The sequence below is a fragment of the Gracilinanus agilis genome, chromosome 6, assembly GCF_016433145.1.
Source record: "Gracilinanus agilis isolate LMUSP501 chromosome 6, AgileGrace, whole genome shotgun sequence".
Taxonomy (NCBI): Eukaryota; Metazoa; Chordata; class Mammalia; order Didelphimorphia; family Didelphidae; genus Gracilinanus; species Gracilinanus agilis.
The window spans coordinates 295,876,338-295,891,590 of NC_058135.1; the positions used below are offsets into that span (position 1 = coordinate 295,876,338).

General features: G+C 48.5%; 1 protein-coding gene across 1 annotated transcript in view; it reads right to left on the reverse strand.

The window, feature by feature from the left end:
* LOC123252839 (zinc finger protein 420-like) overlaps positions 1 to 10,115 on the reverse strand; it is a 32,589-nt gene extending 22,474 nt beyond the window's left edge. The window contains exons 1-2 of the mRNA XM_044682075.1: positions 10,031 to 10,115; positions 9,207 to 9,259 (exon numbers count right to left, since the gene is read on the reverse strand). Coding sequence (XP_044538010.1) covers positions 9,207 to 9,259; positions 10,031 to 10,115 — 138 coding nt within the window. The remainder of the gene's footprint in view (positions 1 to 9,206; positions 9,260 to 10,030) is intronic.
* Between the last annotated feature and the right edge of the window lie 5,138 nt (positions 10,116 to 15,253).

Here is a 15,253-nt window from a genome sequence, read left to right on the forward strand (position 1 = left end):
GAAATCAAAACTTTCAATAAGCACATGAAAAAGTGCTCTGAATCTCTCATAATTAGAGAAATGCAAATCAAAACAAGTCTGAGGTACCATCTCACACCTAGCAGATTGGCTCACATGACAGCAAAGGAAAGTAATAAATGTTGGAGAGAATTTGGAAAAATTGGAACATTAATGCATTCCTGGTGTAATTGGGAAATTATCCAATCATTCTGGATGGCAATTTGGAACTATGTCCAAAGGGCTTGAAAAGACTGTCTGTCTTTTGATCCAGTCATACCACTGCTGGGTATATACCTCAAAGAAATAGTAAGGAAAGAGACTTTTACCAAAAAATTTATAGGTGCTCTCTTAGTGGTGGAAAAAATTGGAAAAAAGAGGGGATGCCCTTCGACTGGGGAATGGCTGAACAAATTGTGGTATCTGTTGGTGATGGAGTACTATTGTGCTGAAAGAAATAATGAACTGGAGGAATTCCATGTGAACTGGAACAACCTCCAGGAAATGATACAAAATGAAAGGACCAGAACCACAGAGACGGATACATTGTGGTACAATCAAATGTAATGGACTTCTCTACTACTAGCAATGCAATGATCCAAGACATTTCTGAGGGACTAATGAGAAAGAATGCTCTCCACATCCAGAGAAAGAACTGTGGAAGTAGAAATGCAGAAGTAAAACAACTACTTGATTACCTGGGTTGAATGGGATATGGTTAGGGTTGAAGACTCTAAGAGATAACCCTAATGCAAATAATAATAATATGGAAATAGGTCTTGATCAATGAAACATGAAAAACTCAGGGGAATTACTCGTTGGTTACAGGAGGGGGGTGGGAAGTAGGGAGGGAAAGAACATGAATCAATAACCACGGAAAAACACTGCAAATTAATTAATTAAATAAAGATTTTCAGATAAAAAAAAATTCTTAGCCTTTGACTCAGACATACCACTGCTAGGTTTCTACCACAAAAAGATTAAAAGGAAAAAAACTTCTACAAAATGAGAGAGTGCCCATAAATTGGGTAATGGCTGAATAAATTGTGAAATCTGATGGTGATGGAATACTATTGTGATGAAAGGAACAATGAACTGGAGGAATTCCACATGAACTGGAAAGACCCCCAAGAATTGATACAGAAAGGAAAAGAACCAGGAGAATGTTGTACACAGACACTGATATATTATGGCACAATCAAATGTAATGGACTTCTCTACCCGCAGTGATGCAATGATCCAGGACAATTCAGAGGAACTTAGAAGAAAGAATGCTATCAACATCCAGAGAAAGAACTGTGGGAGCAGAAATGCAAAAAAAAAAGTCAACAAAGATATAATAAAATCTTCACACTTCAAAAGCCAAGCATCCTGATCTCAAACACAGGAGGAACAAAGACAACGTAAACTTCATAGACCACCCAGAAGAACACAATTGGTAAAAAAAAAAATCAACACAATAATAACAATAACAATCAAAGAGTATTGGTCAGAACTTCAGGATCATAGAAAATGAAATTCCAATGGAAAGAATTTACAGACTGCCTTCAGAAAGAAACCAACCCAAGGTTGCCAATTCCAAGATTGGAAGTGGTTACACCCAGAACAGTTCAAGTGTGAAACAAAAAGTGCTACAAGCCCTGAGAAGAAAGACCTTCAAAAAGAATGAAAGGATACTGGAATAATACCAGACTATTCCAAATCCATGAAATGAAAGAATATGTTCCAGAGAATGTTGGAACTCAGGATGTAGCCCAGAATGACCTGTCCTCTAAGAAGGCTGAGCTGACCTTGAATCATTTACTTATTGATCCTATTTACCATTAACTGCTTTGGTCTGGTAATTGCCCAAGTCATGGTTCTTTGTCTCCTGACTTGTTTCAATATTCTGTGGACCTGTAATAGGTGAATTGCAAAATCCAGCTCTTGGGCAATTTATCATCATTCTAGTCTCATTTCAAGGTATTAGGGTGACTGTGGAAGATTCTGGCAAGTCCCAGGAACTCAGGTTTAGTATTTTAACATCACTGACCCATCTCTCAAAGATGCCTGCTTGGCTGAGCAAATTCAGCGCCTTGACCTTGCACTCAAAAAAGAATCACTTCTTAGCCTGAGGAGAGAAGGAGGGGTGGGTCATCCCTGGCCCCTTATTATTGATTATTCCAATCACTCATAGTGTCCCTGATTATCCCAGCCCCATAATCAATCTTGTTGCCCTCAATCCTCTGATATTGTTTATCTTGTCTGTTCTTGTTCTGTGCATTAATACAGGGAAACCCCTGACCCCTTTTATTGAAAAGCAGCATTCCCCTGCTTGTCCTCCTTGGAGAACTGCTTTCATTGACTCTTTGGTTAAATTTCACTCCCAACACCTGCAAATGTGAGCTTCATAATATTGGTCAGAACAGTAATGTCCACTAATAACAGAGGAATCTGAAATGTTTTTAGAAAGAAAACCCAAAGGGAAGAGATAATTTCTTCCTTGAACACCCTGAGCAGCAGAAAAGCAGGACAAGTAAATAATGGAAGACAGCAGTGGCAATAGAGGAACATCAGAGAGAGCAGAAAGAGGTTTCCTTTTAAAACTACAGATATAGAAAGGAAGGAATCAAGAAAGCCCTTAGGGATAGAGGTGAAGACAAAGAGAGAGGGGATCATGACAAGAATCTTGTGGCATCCCATCTACTCCAGGCAAATGCTTCTTGTGTTGGACTACAGGACGACAGGGGAGATGTGGAGGTACAAACAGAGAAGGGGGCATACTCAAGGAATCTCAAGGACCAGAAATGTTCATTTCCTTTCCCTCTCCATTCTGCGCCTGTTCTGTCCTAGGCTCTGTGCTAAGATCTGGAGATTCCCCAAAAGGCAAAAAATAACCCATGACCTCAAGGAGCTTACAGTGCAGTGGTGGAAGGAGACAATATACATAAACATATGGACACAAAGCAAGCTCTGTCAAGGAGAAATAGCGAAGAATGAAGGCATTCTAATAAAAGGGACAAGGAAAGGTTTCCTGAAGAAAGTTTTGACTAGGAATGTACAGGAAGTTCAAAGGAGTCAGTTTTTTCTGTGGAGGAAAAATATTCCAAGCATGAGGTAAAGCCATCAAAAACACCTGGAGCTAGAGACACCTAGATCCCAAAGTGGATAGTGTCAGGTCTGCAGTCAGGAGGACCTGGGTTCAAATGTGACCTCAGATACTTCCTACCTATGTGACTTTGGGTAAGCCACTTAACCCCAATTGCAGACCTCTAACTCATCTTCTGCCTGGCAACAGATGCTTAGTATGAGTTCTAAGATGGAAGGTAACAGACTTTTTTAAAAAGTCTGCAGCTGAAGGAATGCAGGAGACTACACTGTCCCTGGATCAAAGAATACAGACTGGGAATTAACATGTAAGAAGACTGGAAAAAAGGACTTTGAACAGCAAACACAATGTTTTCTTTTTCTTTTTTTTTTTTTTTATATTTTTAAACCCTTAACTTCTGTGTATTAGTTCATTGGTGGAAGACTGGTAAGGGTAGGCAATGGGGGTCAAGTGACTTGCCCAAGGTCACACAGCTGGGAAGTGTCTGAGGCCAGATTTGAACCTAGGACCTCCCGTTTCTAGGCCTGGCTCTCAATCCACTGAGCTACCCAGCTGCCCCCCACAATGTTTTCTATATGATCCTGGAGGGAATAGGGAGCCCCTGGGGTTTATAAGGTAGAGGAATGACATGATCAGAACTGTGCTGTAGGAAAACCACTATAGTGGCTGAATGGAGGGGGCCTTGGAGTGGGGAGAGCCTCGTGGGAGACAGACACAACAGCAGGTTGTCTTTACAGTCCAAGAGGGAGGTGATGTGGGCCTCCACCAGGATGATGGCAGGGACACAGGACAGGTGGGAACGTATTTGAGGGATGTTGCAAAGGTGAAACTGATGGGTCTTGGCACCATATTAAATCTGTTGGGTAAAGGCCAGTCAAGGAGGAGTCAAGGGTGACTCCTAGGTTTTGAACCCGAGGGACAAGGAGGAGACAGTTATAGAGAAGATGGGGGTTCTGTCTAGGTGAGAGAGAACAATGTCTACTTTGGACACATTGAGCTCAAGATATCTACTGGTCATCTAGATGGAATCACCAGTAAGAAAATTAGAGTTGCAAGACTAGAGGACAGCATAGAAATTGGGGCAGAAACTGTAAATCTAAGACTCATCAGCAGAGAGATGTTGACTGCATCCCTAGAAGTTGCTGAGATCACCAAGAAAAGGAGTCTAGAGGGTGAAGAGTAGAGGGCCAAAGACAGGGCTGGAGGAACTCCCTCACCCTAACCCTAACTCTACCATTATAAGAGGAAGAGGCAGCAAAGGCAGAGAATTAGAGGTCAGAGAGGTAGAAACCAAAGGAGAAGAGAGTCGAGTCCTAAAAACCTAGAGAGAAGAGAATATTGAGGTGGAGAAAGTGGGACAAAAGGATCAAAGGCCGCAGACAGGATTGATAGAATGAGGACTGAGTAGGTGGTCTCTATCATCTCAGAAAGAGAAGAGCATACAGAGGAGGAGGTATGAAGGAGAGGGGGAAATCCTGAAAAGATAGAGAAAGGAAGGAGGTCTAACCTTGAAGGGGAAGTGGGTTCTATTCATGAATGTTTTTATAGGTAAAGGGAGATGAAAACTCACACTGTGATCAGAGATTTAGTTCTTGAATTCTACCTATCTTGGGGGGAGGCTGCAACCTGGGGTAGGGGATTAGGGAGGTCCAGACCTAAGGCCAGAAAAGGGTCTGGTCCTTATTGATTTGACAGGTGGCATACAGTCCTTTAATTAATTGATGGGTTCAGATTAGATTATCAGAGCTTTGGTTCCTCAGTCATTTAATCTTTCACTTGTTACAGTTAACCTCTTAATTTTCTTCTACATTTACTTAGGGCCAGACCTTCAAATCAGGGGGAAAGAGACTTATATACCCAAAAACAGACTTATTAAGTAAGACCAATGAATAAAAACAAAACACTACAATATTGGTTCATCTGCTTTCTAATGAGAGCAAAGATTAGGGACTTTCCAAGTTGGGAGGGGGAAGAGGAACAGATGAAGATCCCTAAAAAGGGGTCCCATTCCTTCCCCAATATCAGTAAACAAAGGAACATGGAAATAATAACCAATTGATCAATACACACCCGGTTTGTAGATGAGACACAGTGAATGCCTGAGACGTACAATTAGGAGAAAACTCTTTCTGTCAGGCTCAGAATCTGACTGTGTTTCTGGTCAACCTAAGCTCAGGCCTAAGGTGAGGGCCTCTAAACAGCAGATAAAGAGGGTCAGGTTTCTCAGCCAGGCAGGACTAGGTCCAAATAATGTAATTTGGCTTTCTTCCAATTCTCCCCATTGAATAAACTTTCCCCCTGAAACAAGATTTGGATTAGACACACAGCTGAACATAAGGGAAGCAAAACAGCTCCCCAATGAGTCACAAGATGGAGAGTGTTTCCACAATTCACCCTTTGCTGCCCTAAACCCCTCCCTTCCTTCCCAAGAGGGAATCAGTTCAGTAGATGGCACAAGATTGGGCTGCCCCAGCTTCTTCCCACACCCTACAGGAAATGCTGAGATCATGCTTTATGGGAATACTGAGAACAGAGATTTCCTGGAAATGGCACTCATGTCAGGCTCAGTATCTCTCCTCAGAGAGGGGGAGCTCCACACTTTAGTCCACCTAAGTTTCTCCACTCAAACCTCACAGAAGTGGCTTCAGATTGAACACAATTCTTAGAGTATCAAATTCAAAAAAATAAAATCCAGGACAAAACATGTAATTTCCCTCCTTGTGACATCAAATATCTGAGGGGACTAAATCAAATCCTAACAAAATTCATTTGGAAAAAACAAAAGACCAACCATATCAAGGAAATTGATGAAAAGAAGCCAGGATAATTGGGAAACAGCACTCCCAGAGCTCAGATCAGATCACAAATCAGCAGTCATCCTAAACCTTGGGTAATGGTAAGATAGTAGGGAGATAAAGCAAAGGGACAGATTAAATAAGAGTCAGCAATAACTCAGTGTCTGAGAAAGTGGCAAACAAGCTATTTTGGGGGAAATTCCTTATTTTCTAAAAACTGCTAAGAAAACTATACTGCAGTCTGGAAGGAAATGAAACTCTGATTATGATCCTACACCATATCTACTACACATTCTATAAGGATATGTGTGACCTTAACATTAAAGGCTATACTATAAGAAATTTGAACAGAAACAGCTCACATACATCTCACAGCTATAGGGAGATATAATTAGAATATTTTATTTTCTCCCTAATTTCATGTAAAAATTCTCACATTCATTTTTTTAATTGATTTCCAAATTTTCTCTCTCCCTCTCTTCCCGCTACCCAAAAGATCCAAGAAATCTGATCTAGACTTTATCTGAGCGAAGAGGTAAAATATTTTTCCAAATTAGTCATTTTGTAGAAGAAATCTAACCCCCCACCCAAAAAAAAAAAAAGAACAAGAAAAAAAGGGAAACATGTTCTGGTTTGAATTCAGAGTCCATCAGATAAATCTCTAGAAGCAGATGGTTTTTCTCATCTCAAGTCCTTTGGGGAAAAAGACTTGTACAAAAATATTTATAGCTGTGCTCTTTGTGGCGACAAAAAATTGGAAAAAAAGGGGATGTCCTTTGATTGGGAAATGGCTGAACATATTGTGGTATCTGTTGGTGATGAATGCTATTGTGCTGAAAGGAATGAGGAACTGGAGGAATTCCATGTGAACGGGAAAGTCCTCCAGGAAGTGATGCAGAGTGAAAGCAGCAGAACCAGGAGAACCTTAAACACAGAGAAGGACACACTGTGGCACAATCAAATGTAAATGGACTTCTCTTTACTAGCAATCCAGGACAATTCTGAGGGACTTATGAGAAAGAACACTGTCTACATCCAGAGAAAGAATTGGGGAAATAGAAACACAGAAGAGAAACAACTACTTGATCACATGGTTCGATGGGGACATAATTTAGGATGTAGAATCGATCACCCCAGTGCAAATTTCAAAAATGAGGAAATAGGTCTTGATCAATAACACATGTAAAACCCAGATAAATTGCTCATTGTCTACAGGAGGGGAGGAGGGGAAAGAAAGAACATGAATCACTTAACCATGGAAAAGTCGATTAAATTAATTAATTAAATAAATCAGGTCCTTTGGGATTGTCTTAAAACACTGAATTACTGAGAATAGCTGAGTGGTTCACAGCTACTTACTATATAATGTTGCTGTAATCACATAAAATATTCTCCTGATTCTACTCATACTTTGCATCAGTTCATAGAAGTCTTCCCAGGATTCCCTGAAATGATTCTGCCTATTATTTCTCATAGCCCAACAGGGTTACATTATAATCACACACTACAACTTAAGGACTATCCCTCCATTTCCAATTCTTTGCTATCACAAAAAGATCTACTATATAAATATCTTTGTGTAAATAGGTTCTTTCCCTCTCTCGGGGATCTCTCTGGGACACAGATTAAAGGATATGCACAGATTTAAAGCCTTCAGGGCAGCGTTCCAAATGGCTCCCCCAAATAATAGATCAATTCACAACTCCACCAACAGTGCACAAGCATCCCAGCTTTCACACATCTCTGAACTGACCATATTCGTTTTTGGGCACAATGGCCAATTTGACAGGCATGAGATGGTATATCAGAGGTCTTCTTCTTTGCAGTTCCAGGATACAAATTCTTAGCCAAACTTGAGATTGAGGCAATGAAAGAAGTCTGATTATTTAAAACGGAAAGATTTCTGTACAGACAACATCCATGTATCAAGGATAAGAAAGAAATTGGGTGAAGGAGAATAACTTTGGGATGCAAAGGGTCTGGTATCCAAGAGAATTTGTAAACACAGGACCAACAGCCACTCTCCAATAGACAGTCAAAGGTTCTGAACAAAGTCTTCAAAAGAAATGCTGAGGATTCATGGCCACCTGGGAAATGGTCTAAGTCATTAATTAAGAGAAACAGGAACCAAAGCAGGGCTGAGGCTTCATGTCATACTTTGCAAATTGCCAAAAAAAATAAGAAAAGCTGGAAAACCATCAGTATTGCAAGGGGTTGTGGGAAGGCAGGCACACAAACATGGTGATAGTAGTTATAAAATGGTAGAAATTCATCAAAATCTGCTTCCTAATCCAACCTCAAACACTTACATTCTACATGACTCTGAAAAGTCACATAACCTCAGTTTCCTCAATTGTGAAATAATGAAAATAAGAACATTTATCTCAGAGGGTTATTAAATAGATTGCTGAAAGAAGATTTTTAGGAGAACATAAAGCACTCCAGTCTCTCCCTACATATCCCATTGTTCGCCACTGAGCCGGATATCTTTGTGACAAGGCCAGGATGTCTCCCTTGGGACCTCCCAACCCTATTTGCAAAGAACACTCCCAGGCCTTGAGAAACTCGCCCCTTTCTCTTCAGCTTCTCCAACAAGGGAAGGACTAGACCAGTGAGGAATTCTACTGAACAGAGAAGGAATGTTCCCAGCTCAAGGCTCTGGTACAAACAGCTCTGCTCAAGAACACCCAGAGCTCCTCTTCTGAGAAAAAGGCTCCATTTCTGTGTAAGGGCCCTTCCTGGGCTCACCACAAACTCCTCTGACTCTCTCTGGGTTGGGGAGCTCAGTAGCAGAAGGCCCGTGGTGGGGTCACACACTGGAATGGATACAAAAGCTACAGGATAGCTCTCAGGGTTCATCCCCAGCTGCCTGATTCTGGCTGTCACTAGCAAGGACCCTGACCATTCCCACAACAGGGTGCAGGGGCATACAAAGACCTTCAAGACCCTTCTAACTCCTCACACCTTCCTCCTCCTCCTCTGACCCAGAGACACAGCCTTGGACTGATCCTTGGCCAAGACCTTCCACTGTCTGATTCTGGGCCTTTCCAGGGGCTCTCTTCCTCCCTGTAGGGAATGTTCTCCCTCCTCCCTCTGCTCTCTGAGCTTCCTTCAAGTCCCAGCTAAATCCTCCCCTGGGGAACCAATGATTTCTGGGGTCCCCAGAACCCTCAGAGCTTAGAAATGCTGTTCCTCCTGCCCTGGATGTGGGTACAGAAATGGCCCAGCAGGAAGGAGGAAGCAGCTTCCCAGCCCATCATGTGTCACACGCATGGAAGGGCCTCCCTGGCTGATGGGGCTCCCATCTGGGGCTGGAATGCACTGACCTGGGCTGGGAGTCTGTCCCTCTCGAAGGCTGTTCCCTGGGACTCCAGGCTCCCTGTAGAGGCAGCAAAGTAGCCCCAGTGAGTCCATGTGCTCAAGTTCCTCCATCTTTTCAGGGGTCTTGTCTCCCTACTCAGGGTCCTGCCTCCATGCCCCGACCTCACTCCACTTTAAGGTCCCCTGAAAGGAACTCCAGCCAAAGCTCTTCCTAAGAGGCTTCCCTTAGACCAGGTAGTATCTGACTACTCTGCCTTTCTGAGAAGCAGGAGGTGGCCTGGAGCCCTTGGGGCAGTCCCTCCCCTTTTCCCAGAGTAGAAAAGCCTTTTTTCCTCACTGTCTTTGGGCTCATTCTCTGGGCCCATTTCTCTTAACTGAACCACAGAAGAAAGCTGCCCTGAACCCTCTTTAGGCCAGGCCCTGGGCCTCTGCACCCTGAGCTAGGGATGGAGAAGGGACCCAGAGGGGCAGAGGTTTTCCCTTCTCTTCCCAGCCCTGAGGCTATCCCACAGGGATGTACACTGGGTGGGAGGCCACAGGAGTTACCAAGGGGTAACTCCTATGCTCAGGGGACAGCCTGCTACCAACAGAGGGATGGAGGGGGGCAGCCCGAGGGAGGGGCAGCTGAGGAAGTGAACAAGGTATTAAGGGGCACATGTGCCCCCTCCCTCTCCTACTCCTCTTCTGACCCCTCACCTTCTCCCATCCTCCCAGACTCCCAAGAGGCAGTAGGGCTTGGAATCTCACATGGGATGAGCCCAGGCAGAACCTACATGGCTTCTGAGGCAGAGCTCTGCCCTCCTGGAACCCCCCTCCACAAGGTACCCACCTGTTCTCACTTTGGTAACTCTTCTTTCCCTCCTTCGGGGTTTTCTGGGCAGAGCCTGGAGTTCTTTGCCATTTCCTTGGGCCATCTGAGTTCGTCCTCTGCCTGAATTCCCCAGAGGTCAAAAGGATCTGGTCTTGTCTCCTTCCCAGTACATGAAGGCCTGAACTGGAAGGAGGATAAGCAAGGCTGAAGAAGCAGAGATCTCCTCCCAGCCAGCCCAGCTCCTCCTTACACAGAGACTGAAGGAACTCTGCCCTGGCTTTGCCTTCTGCCCCAAGATCGACCCCAGAAGCACCTCTTTGGCCACTTGAGCCAGCCTGGGGCTTCAGGGTATTCACTCAGATGTTGTCCCCACAACATGTCCTAAAGCTCTGCAGCCACCACTGTCTGGAGATCAGGGCAAAGTCCCAGGAATTCTCTCCCAGGGCTGGAGTCTTTGCTGAGACCATAGTGGCCCCCAGAGGGGCTTATGTGCAGAGTTCTCCATCACCCCATCACTTGCCCTGAACATTAGAACTCCCACAGAGTGATTCTGTAGGGTCACACCTTCTCCAGCCCATTTTACAGATGAGGAGCTACAGGAGGAAAGGTTATGACTTCCCCAGGGTTACAAAGCTAGGAAGTGCCTGAGGCTGATATGGGGGATAGGAGGGAGGTCAGACAGTGATATTTGGGTCCAGTCCAAACAACCAATGACTCAGACAATCTTTATTGAGAGGGAGGAAGGGGGTGGGATGGCCCTGGAGATGGCCAGGCCAGGTCACAGAATGTCCCCGGAGTTTTCAGGGAAGCTCTCCATCCTGAGCAGTGATTAAGGAAGGAGTCACATGGTGGGTGGTTGTAGCCCTGCCATTCCCAAGGCAGTGAGGTCACTTTACCCACGATCCTCTCTGTTTGCCCAGGGGTAGGGGGTAACCACACCCCAATGTAAAAGGGTGCTATTGATAGGTTAATTCCCAGGGGAACTTTAGGTCCAATTTTGCTCCTTTCTGGGCAGACTCTAGGAAAGGCAGACATGGGGGGAAATGGAGCAGGGCTTAGACCTCATCCCGGGTGCCTGGGGAACTCACTGACTGTCCAGGGAGCCCCAGCACAGCCCTGGGTGCTGTCTGAAGACTGCTGAGAGGAGTTTCCCCACAGCTGTGACTCTGAGCGCCCCATCTGTCTCCTCTGAAAGGAGGCCCCCGATAACCCACAGGGACTGTCGCCGTGTCCTTTGGGCTGTGCATGGCTACTTGGCAGGGTCTGGGGGACACTTCAGCCACATCAAGGCCAGATGGGGACTCAGGAGGAAGAGATTTCCCAACTGCAGTCCAGGCCCTCTACCCACTCTGCCACCCAGCTGCCCTAACTCCCACATTGTCTAGACAACAGCCTGACTCATCTAGAAGGGAGAGACCCTAGGAAGGGTGGAATGAGGTTTGGGAATGGGGAAGACTCTGGAAGGGAACTATCAGGAAATGGCTAGGGGAGCCCCAAAAGTGGGAGGGGAAACCTGGACTGGGATTCAGTCCCCTGGCAGGGAAAGGGGCCTGAGGGTCTGACAGAAGGGGGAGCAGGGAATCATGGGTAAAGGGAACCAAGAGAGGGGCTGGGAAGGCACAGGGTCCGACAGAGCTTCTGGCAAGGAGGGCAGGGACCCTGGAGAGAGTGAAGTCTTCCAGGGGGGTGGCTGAGTCTGGGGAAACAGGATGACGGGATACTGAGGTCTTCCTAGGAGCTGGGGAGGACTCCTGGGACCCTTTGGTAGAACTGAGGCTTGGAATACCTCAAGGGAAACTGGAGCCAGGGAGCCCAAACCCTGGAACCTGAAAGGGACCAGCTCAAGGGCCAGGGTCCAAAGAAGGGGAGCAGGAAAGTACTTTGGCTCCTGGGGACAGGAAGGCAGAGTTCATGGATCCTCACACAGGGCTGGGAATGAAGGCATGACAATGGAATCTCTAACCAGGAGCTGGGGGTCAGGACTCCTGGGTCCTGAAGGAGAAGCTGGAAGGGGGACTCCTGGGTCCCTGTGGGCAAGGACTGAAGTTTGTATAAGTGTCACCCAATGGTCAATCTGGGGAGGGTGACACTGGGGGAAGTGATTAGCCATCAGGAAAAGAGCTAGGGGTGGGGAGCTCAGCCAGGAGCCAGGGCTGGGGGGGGGGGGGGCTCCTGGGGGGCCTGAGGTGGGAGCTGGACACCTGTCAGGACCTCCAAAAGGCTCCCCTCACTAATGCCTCTGTCTTTCCAGGTTCCCATCTTTCCAGGGCTTGAATCAGGACCAGCCAGCCTGGGGGCGCCCTGAGCTTGCCAGAACAACAGTCCTTTGCTCCTGAGCTCCAGGTGAAGTCTGCTCAGCAAATCTCTGCTCCTCTCCTTCTCCTTTTCCAGGGGATTCTAGAGATTTGCTGATGCTGAACCTGGAAGCTCTTTGGGGTTCTGTTTTAGAGGGTTCACAAGGCAAGAGGGACCAGCAGGAGGCAGGAGCTGGGAGGAGGCCTAGGCTCAGACCTACCCAAGACCTGCACAGGCAGAGAGCTCTGCTCCAGGGAAGAGGCAGAGAGAGCTTTGCTACAGGGGATGAAGAGTGGCCCAGCTCACAGAGTTCCAGATTCCAGGCAGCTCACTCTGAGAGGATCCTGCTAAATCCCAAGAGTGCCCCCTGCCCAGCCCCATCCTCTAATCCCAGGCTGGACCAGGACCTCAGGCCCCTGCCTGCTCTTCTCCCCCAAACCTGCCCTCCTGCAAGGGGAATCCCTTAAGCCCTGGAATGAGCCCCTCTCTCTCCCTAGACTGCTCCCACACCTCTACACCCCACCCCAGGGTTCTGATTCCCCCTCAGCCCCCACCCACCAGGCTGGGCATCTGAGGGCCCCTCCTGCCCACCTGCATCCATGCCCTCCTTCCCTGCCTCCCTTCCTAGCCACCCTCCCCTCCTCCTCCAGACTGCCAAGATAAAGCTGGGCAACAGCCTCAGGGAAAGCCCCAGCCCTACACCTGGAGGTGGGGGCAGCAGAGCTCCTGGGAAAACTGGGATTCTGACTGCCACCTGGCCCTGCAGCCCCAGAGTGGCTGGACTGGGTTCCCTTCATCTCCAGAATCACTCAGGCTCATGGAAGGCAGATGTGCTCCCCACAGCACTAACTGGGAGGTTAGGGTTAGGACTGCATCAGGGGGAGGCACGGGGAGCTCACTACCAGACTTATTTGAACAATGAAATGCCAGGATGATGGAAGCAGGAACAAGAGGCTGAGGAGGAAACTCTACCCAGCCAGGAAGTTTGGAGTCAGGAATCCCTGCCTGAGCTCCCATTGGTTGGAGGGTGCTGAGGGAATCTCAGGCCCACAACATGGGGCCAAGGGAGGGCTCAGGAGTGGGGCTCTGGGTGGGATTTTTAAACCTTCTCAGGAGAATGGGCCAGGCCAAGGGGCCTCAGGCACAGGGAGGAGGAGGAGGAGGAAAACCAAGAACAGGACCTGGATGTGGCCAAGAGGCCAATTTGGGCCCAATTTGACAAAATACTAAACTGGACCAAAGCCAAACTCCTGCTCTGGGGGAAGGGAGAGGGCAGCTGCAGGAGGACCACCTGGGAGCTCTCCCATCCCAGAAGTCCTCAAGTACCTGCTGGAGGAGCCCTTCTGCTCCCTCCAGGAGACTCCCTTGGGCTGGGCCAGGGACATACTCTGCCTCCCCAGCTCAGACCACTGCCCTTCCTGGCCTCCCTACAGTCCAAAGGACAATCTGGCCACCTCCAGGAAGCCCTCCTGAACTCCTCTTGGCTCTCTGAGTTCTCTCTGCTCAGTATTGCAAATTTAGCCCCCATAGAGCATACTTGGGGTGACTGAAGGAGAGGCTGCCCAAGGGGCAACAAGGGGCTTGCATGAGGTGGAGGGACCCCACCCACGATGGGGGTGCAGGGGTGCCCCGCCCTGCCAGGCAGTATATTAGGCAGGAGGGGCCACCACGTGAGGAGGCCAGAGGCGCCAGGAGCAGGGAGCTTCCAGAGAGCACAAGGGCTGCTCCCAAGGGGGAAGGCTCTGCCCAGGAGAGGCCTGAGGGGAGACAGCAGCGTGCCTGGGATTCTGCTGCCCCGCAGGGGGACCGAGGAGGGAGGGGGAGCTCTCAAAGAGGTGGGAGTTAGGAGGCGGGGGAACGAGAGCTGGGTGTCGGGCCCTGGGCCAGGGAGGCGGGACTCCTGGCTCCTTACAGGGGGCGGTAAAACTGCACTCTGGTCTGGTCCCCGGGACACCTCCTCCAGGCAGGAAGTTTTAGCAGGAAAGAAGTTCCCAAGCGGGAAGCCGACAACCACAGCAGACCCCCGTCGGAGAACAGAGCAGCGGGACGGATACAAGGTGTCCCTCGGGAAATTCACAGGCAGGCAAGGCCGGTCCGGCTCTGCTCCTGCCCCAAGTCCTTTCTGGACCCCAGCAGGCCCCGCCCAGCTGCAGAGCCAGAGGACATGGGGGAAGGGCTCCCCACTTTGGGCTGATCAGGGGTCTCCAGGAATTAGCCAAGGAGGCACAGGCGGAGAGTTGGTCTGCCCCAAAGAGACTGGTAAAAAACTGAATTCGAACTCGGCCCCACCCCGGGGTGTGGGGGTCCATGCTGCCTGGGGCTCCCGGCTCTAACCTGTGGGGAAGGGAGTAACGTCCTCTGCAGTCCCTCCCAGCCCCCCGCACGACTCAGGATCCTCTCCATCTGGCTCCTCCCCACTCTGGGCCTCTCTTTGGTCCCCGAGTGATCGCCGCCCCCTTTCCCGCTGCCCCCCCTCCACCACTTCACAAAGTACTTACCCATGTATTCGGTGGGGGGCGCGGGAGGATCCGCGGGGACTACAGAGGGAAGAAGGCGAAATCTTCAGAAGACCTGGAGGGGAGGTGGGCGGAGCACAATCTTGCACTTCCGGCTTCCCCCTTCCCAGAGGCCTCTGCGCTGCCCCTGGTTCCAAGGCTGGATGGGGGGAGACGCAAAAATATTCTCTTCTCCTCCTCACCACTCTGGCAGAAAAGGAGAGGGAAGAGGATCCCCAGGGTTAGGGTTCGTCTCCTAAGCCAGGCCGGTGGAGCAGGACCTTCTGAGGGTCTGCAGGAGAAAAGAGCCACAGGAAGGGAAATGAGAAAGCTCCGCCCCTCGAGGGCCTCTGGCTCTGGCCACGCCCTCGTGCTCAGGTGTCTGGCCACGCCCCTGTCCTCACAGATTTACAAGCCCAGGTTACCCCAGCAACAAAGGCCAGGGAAAGGG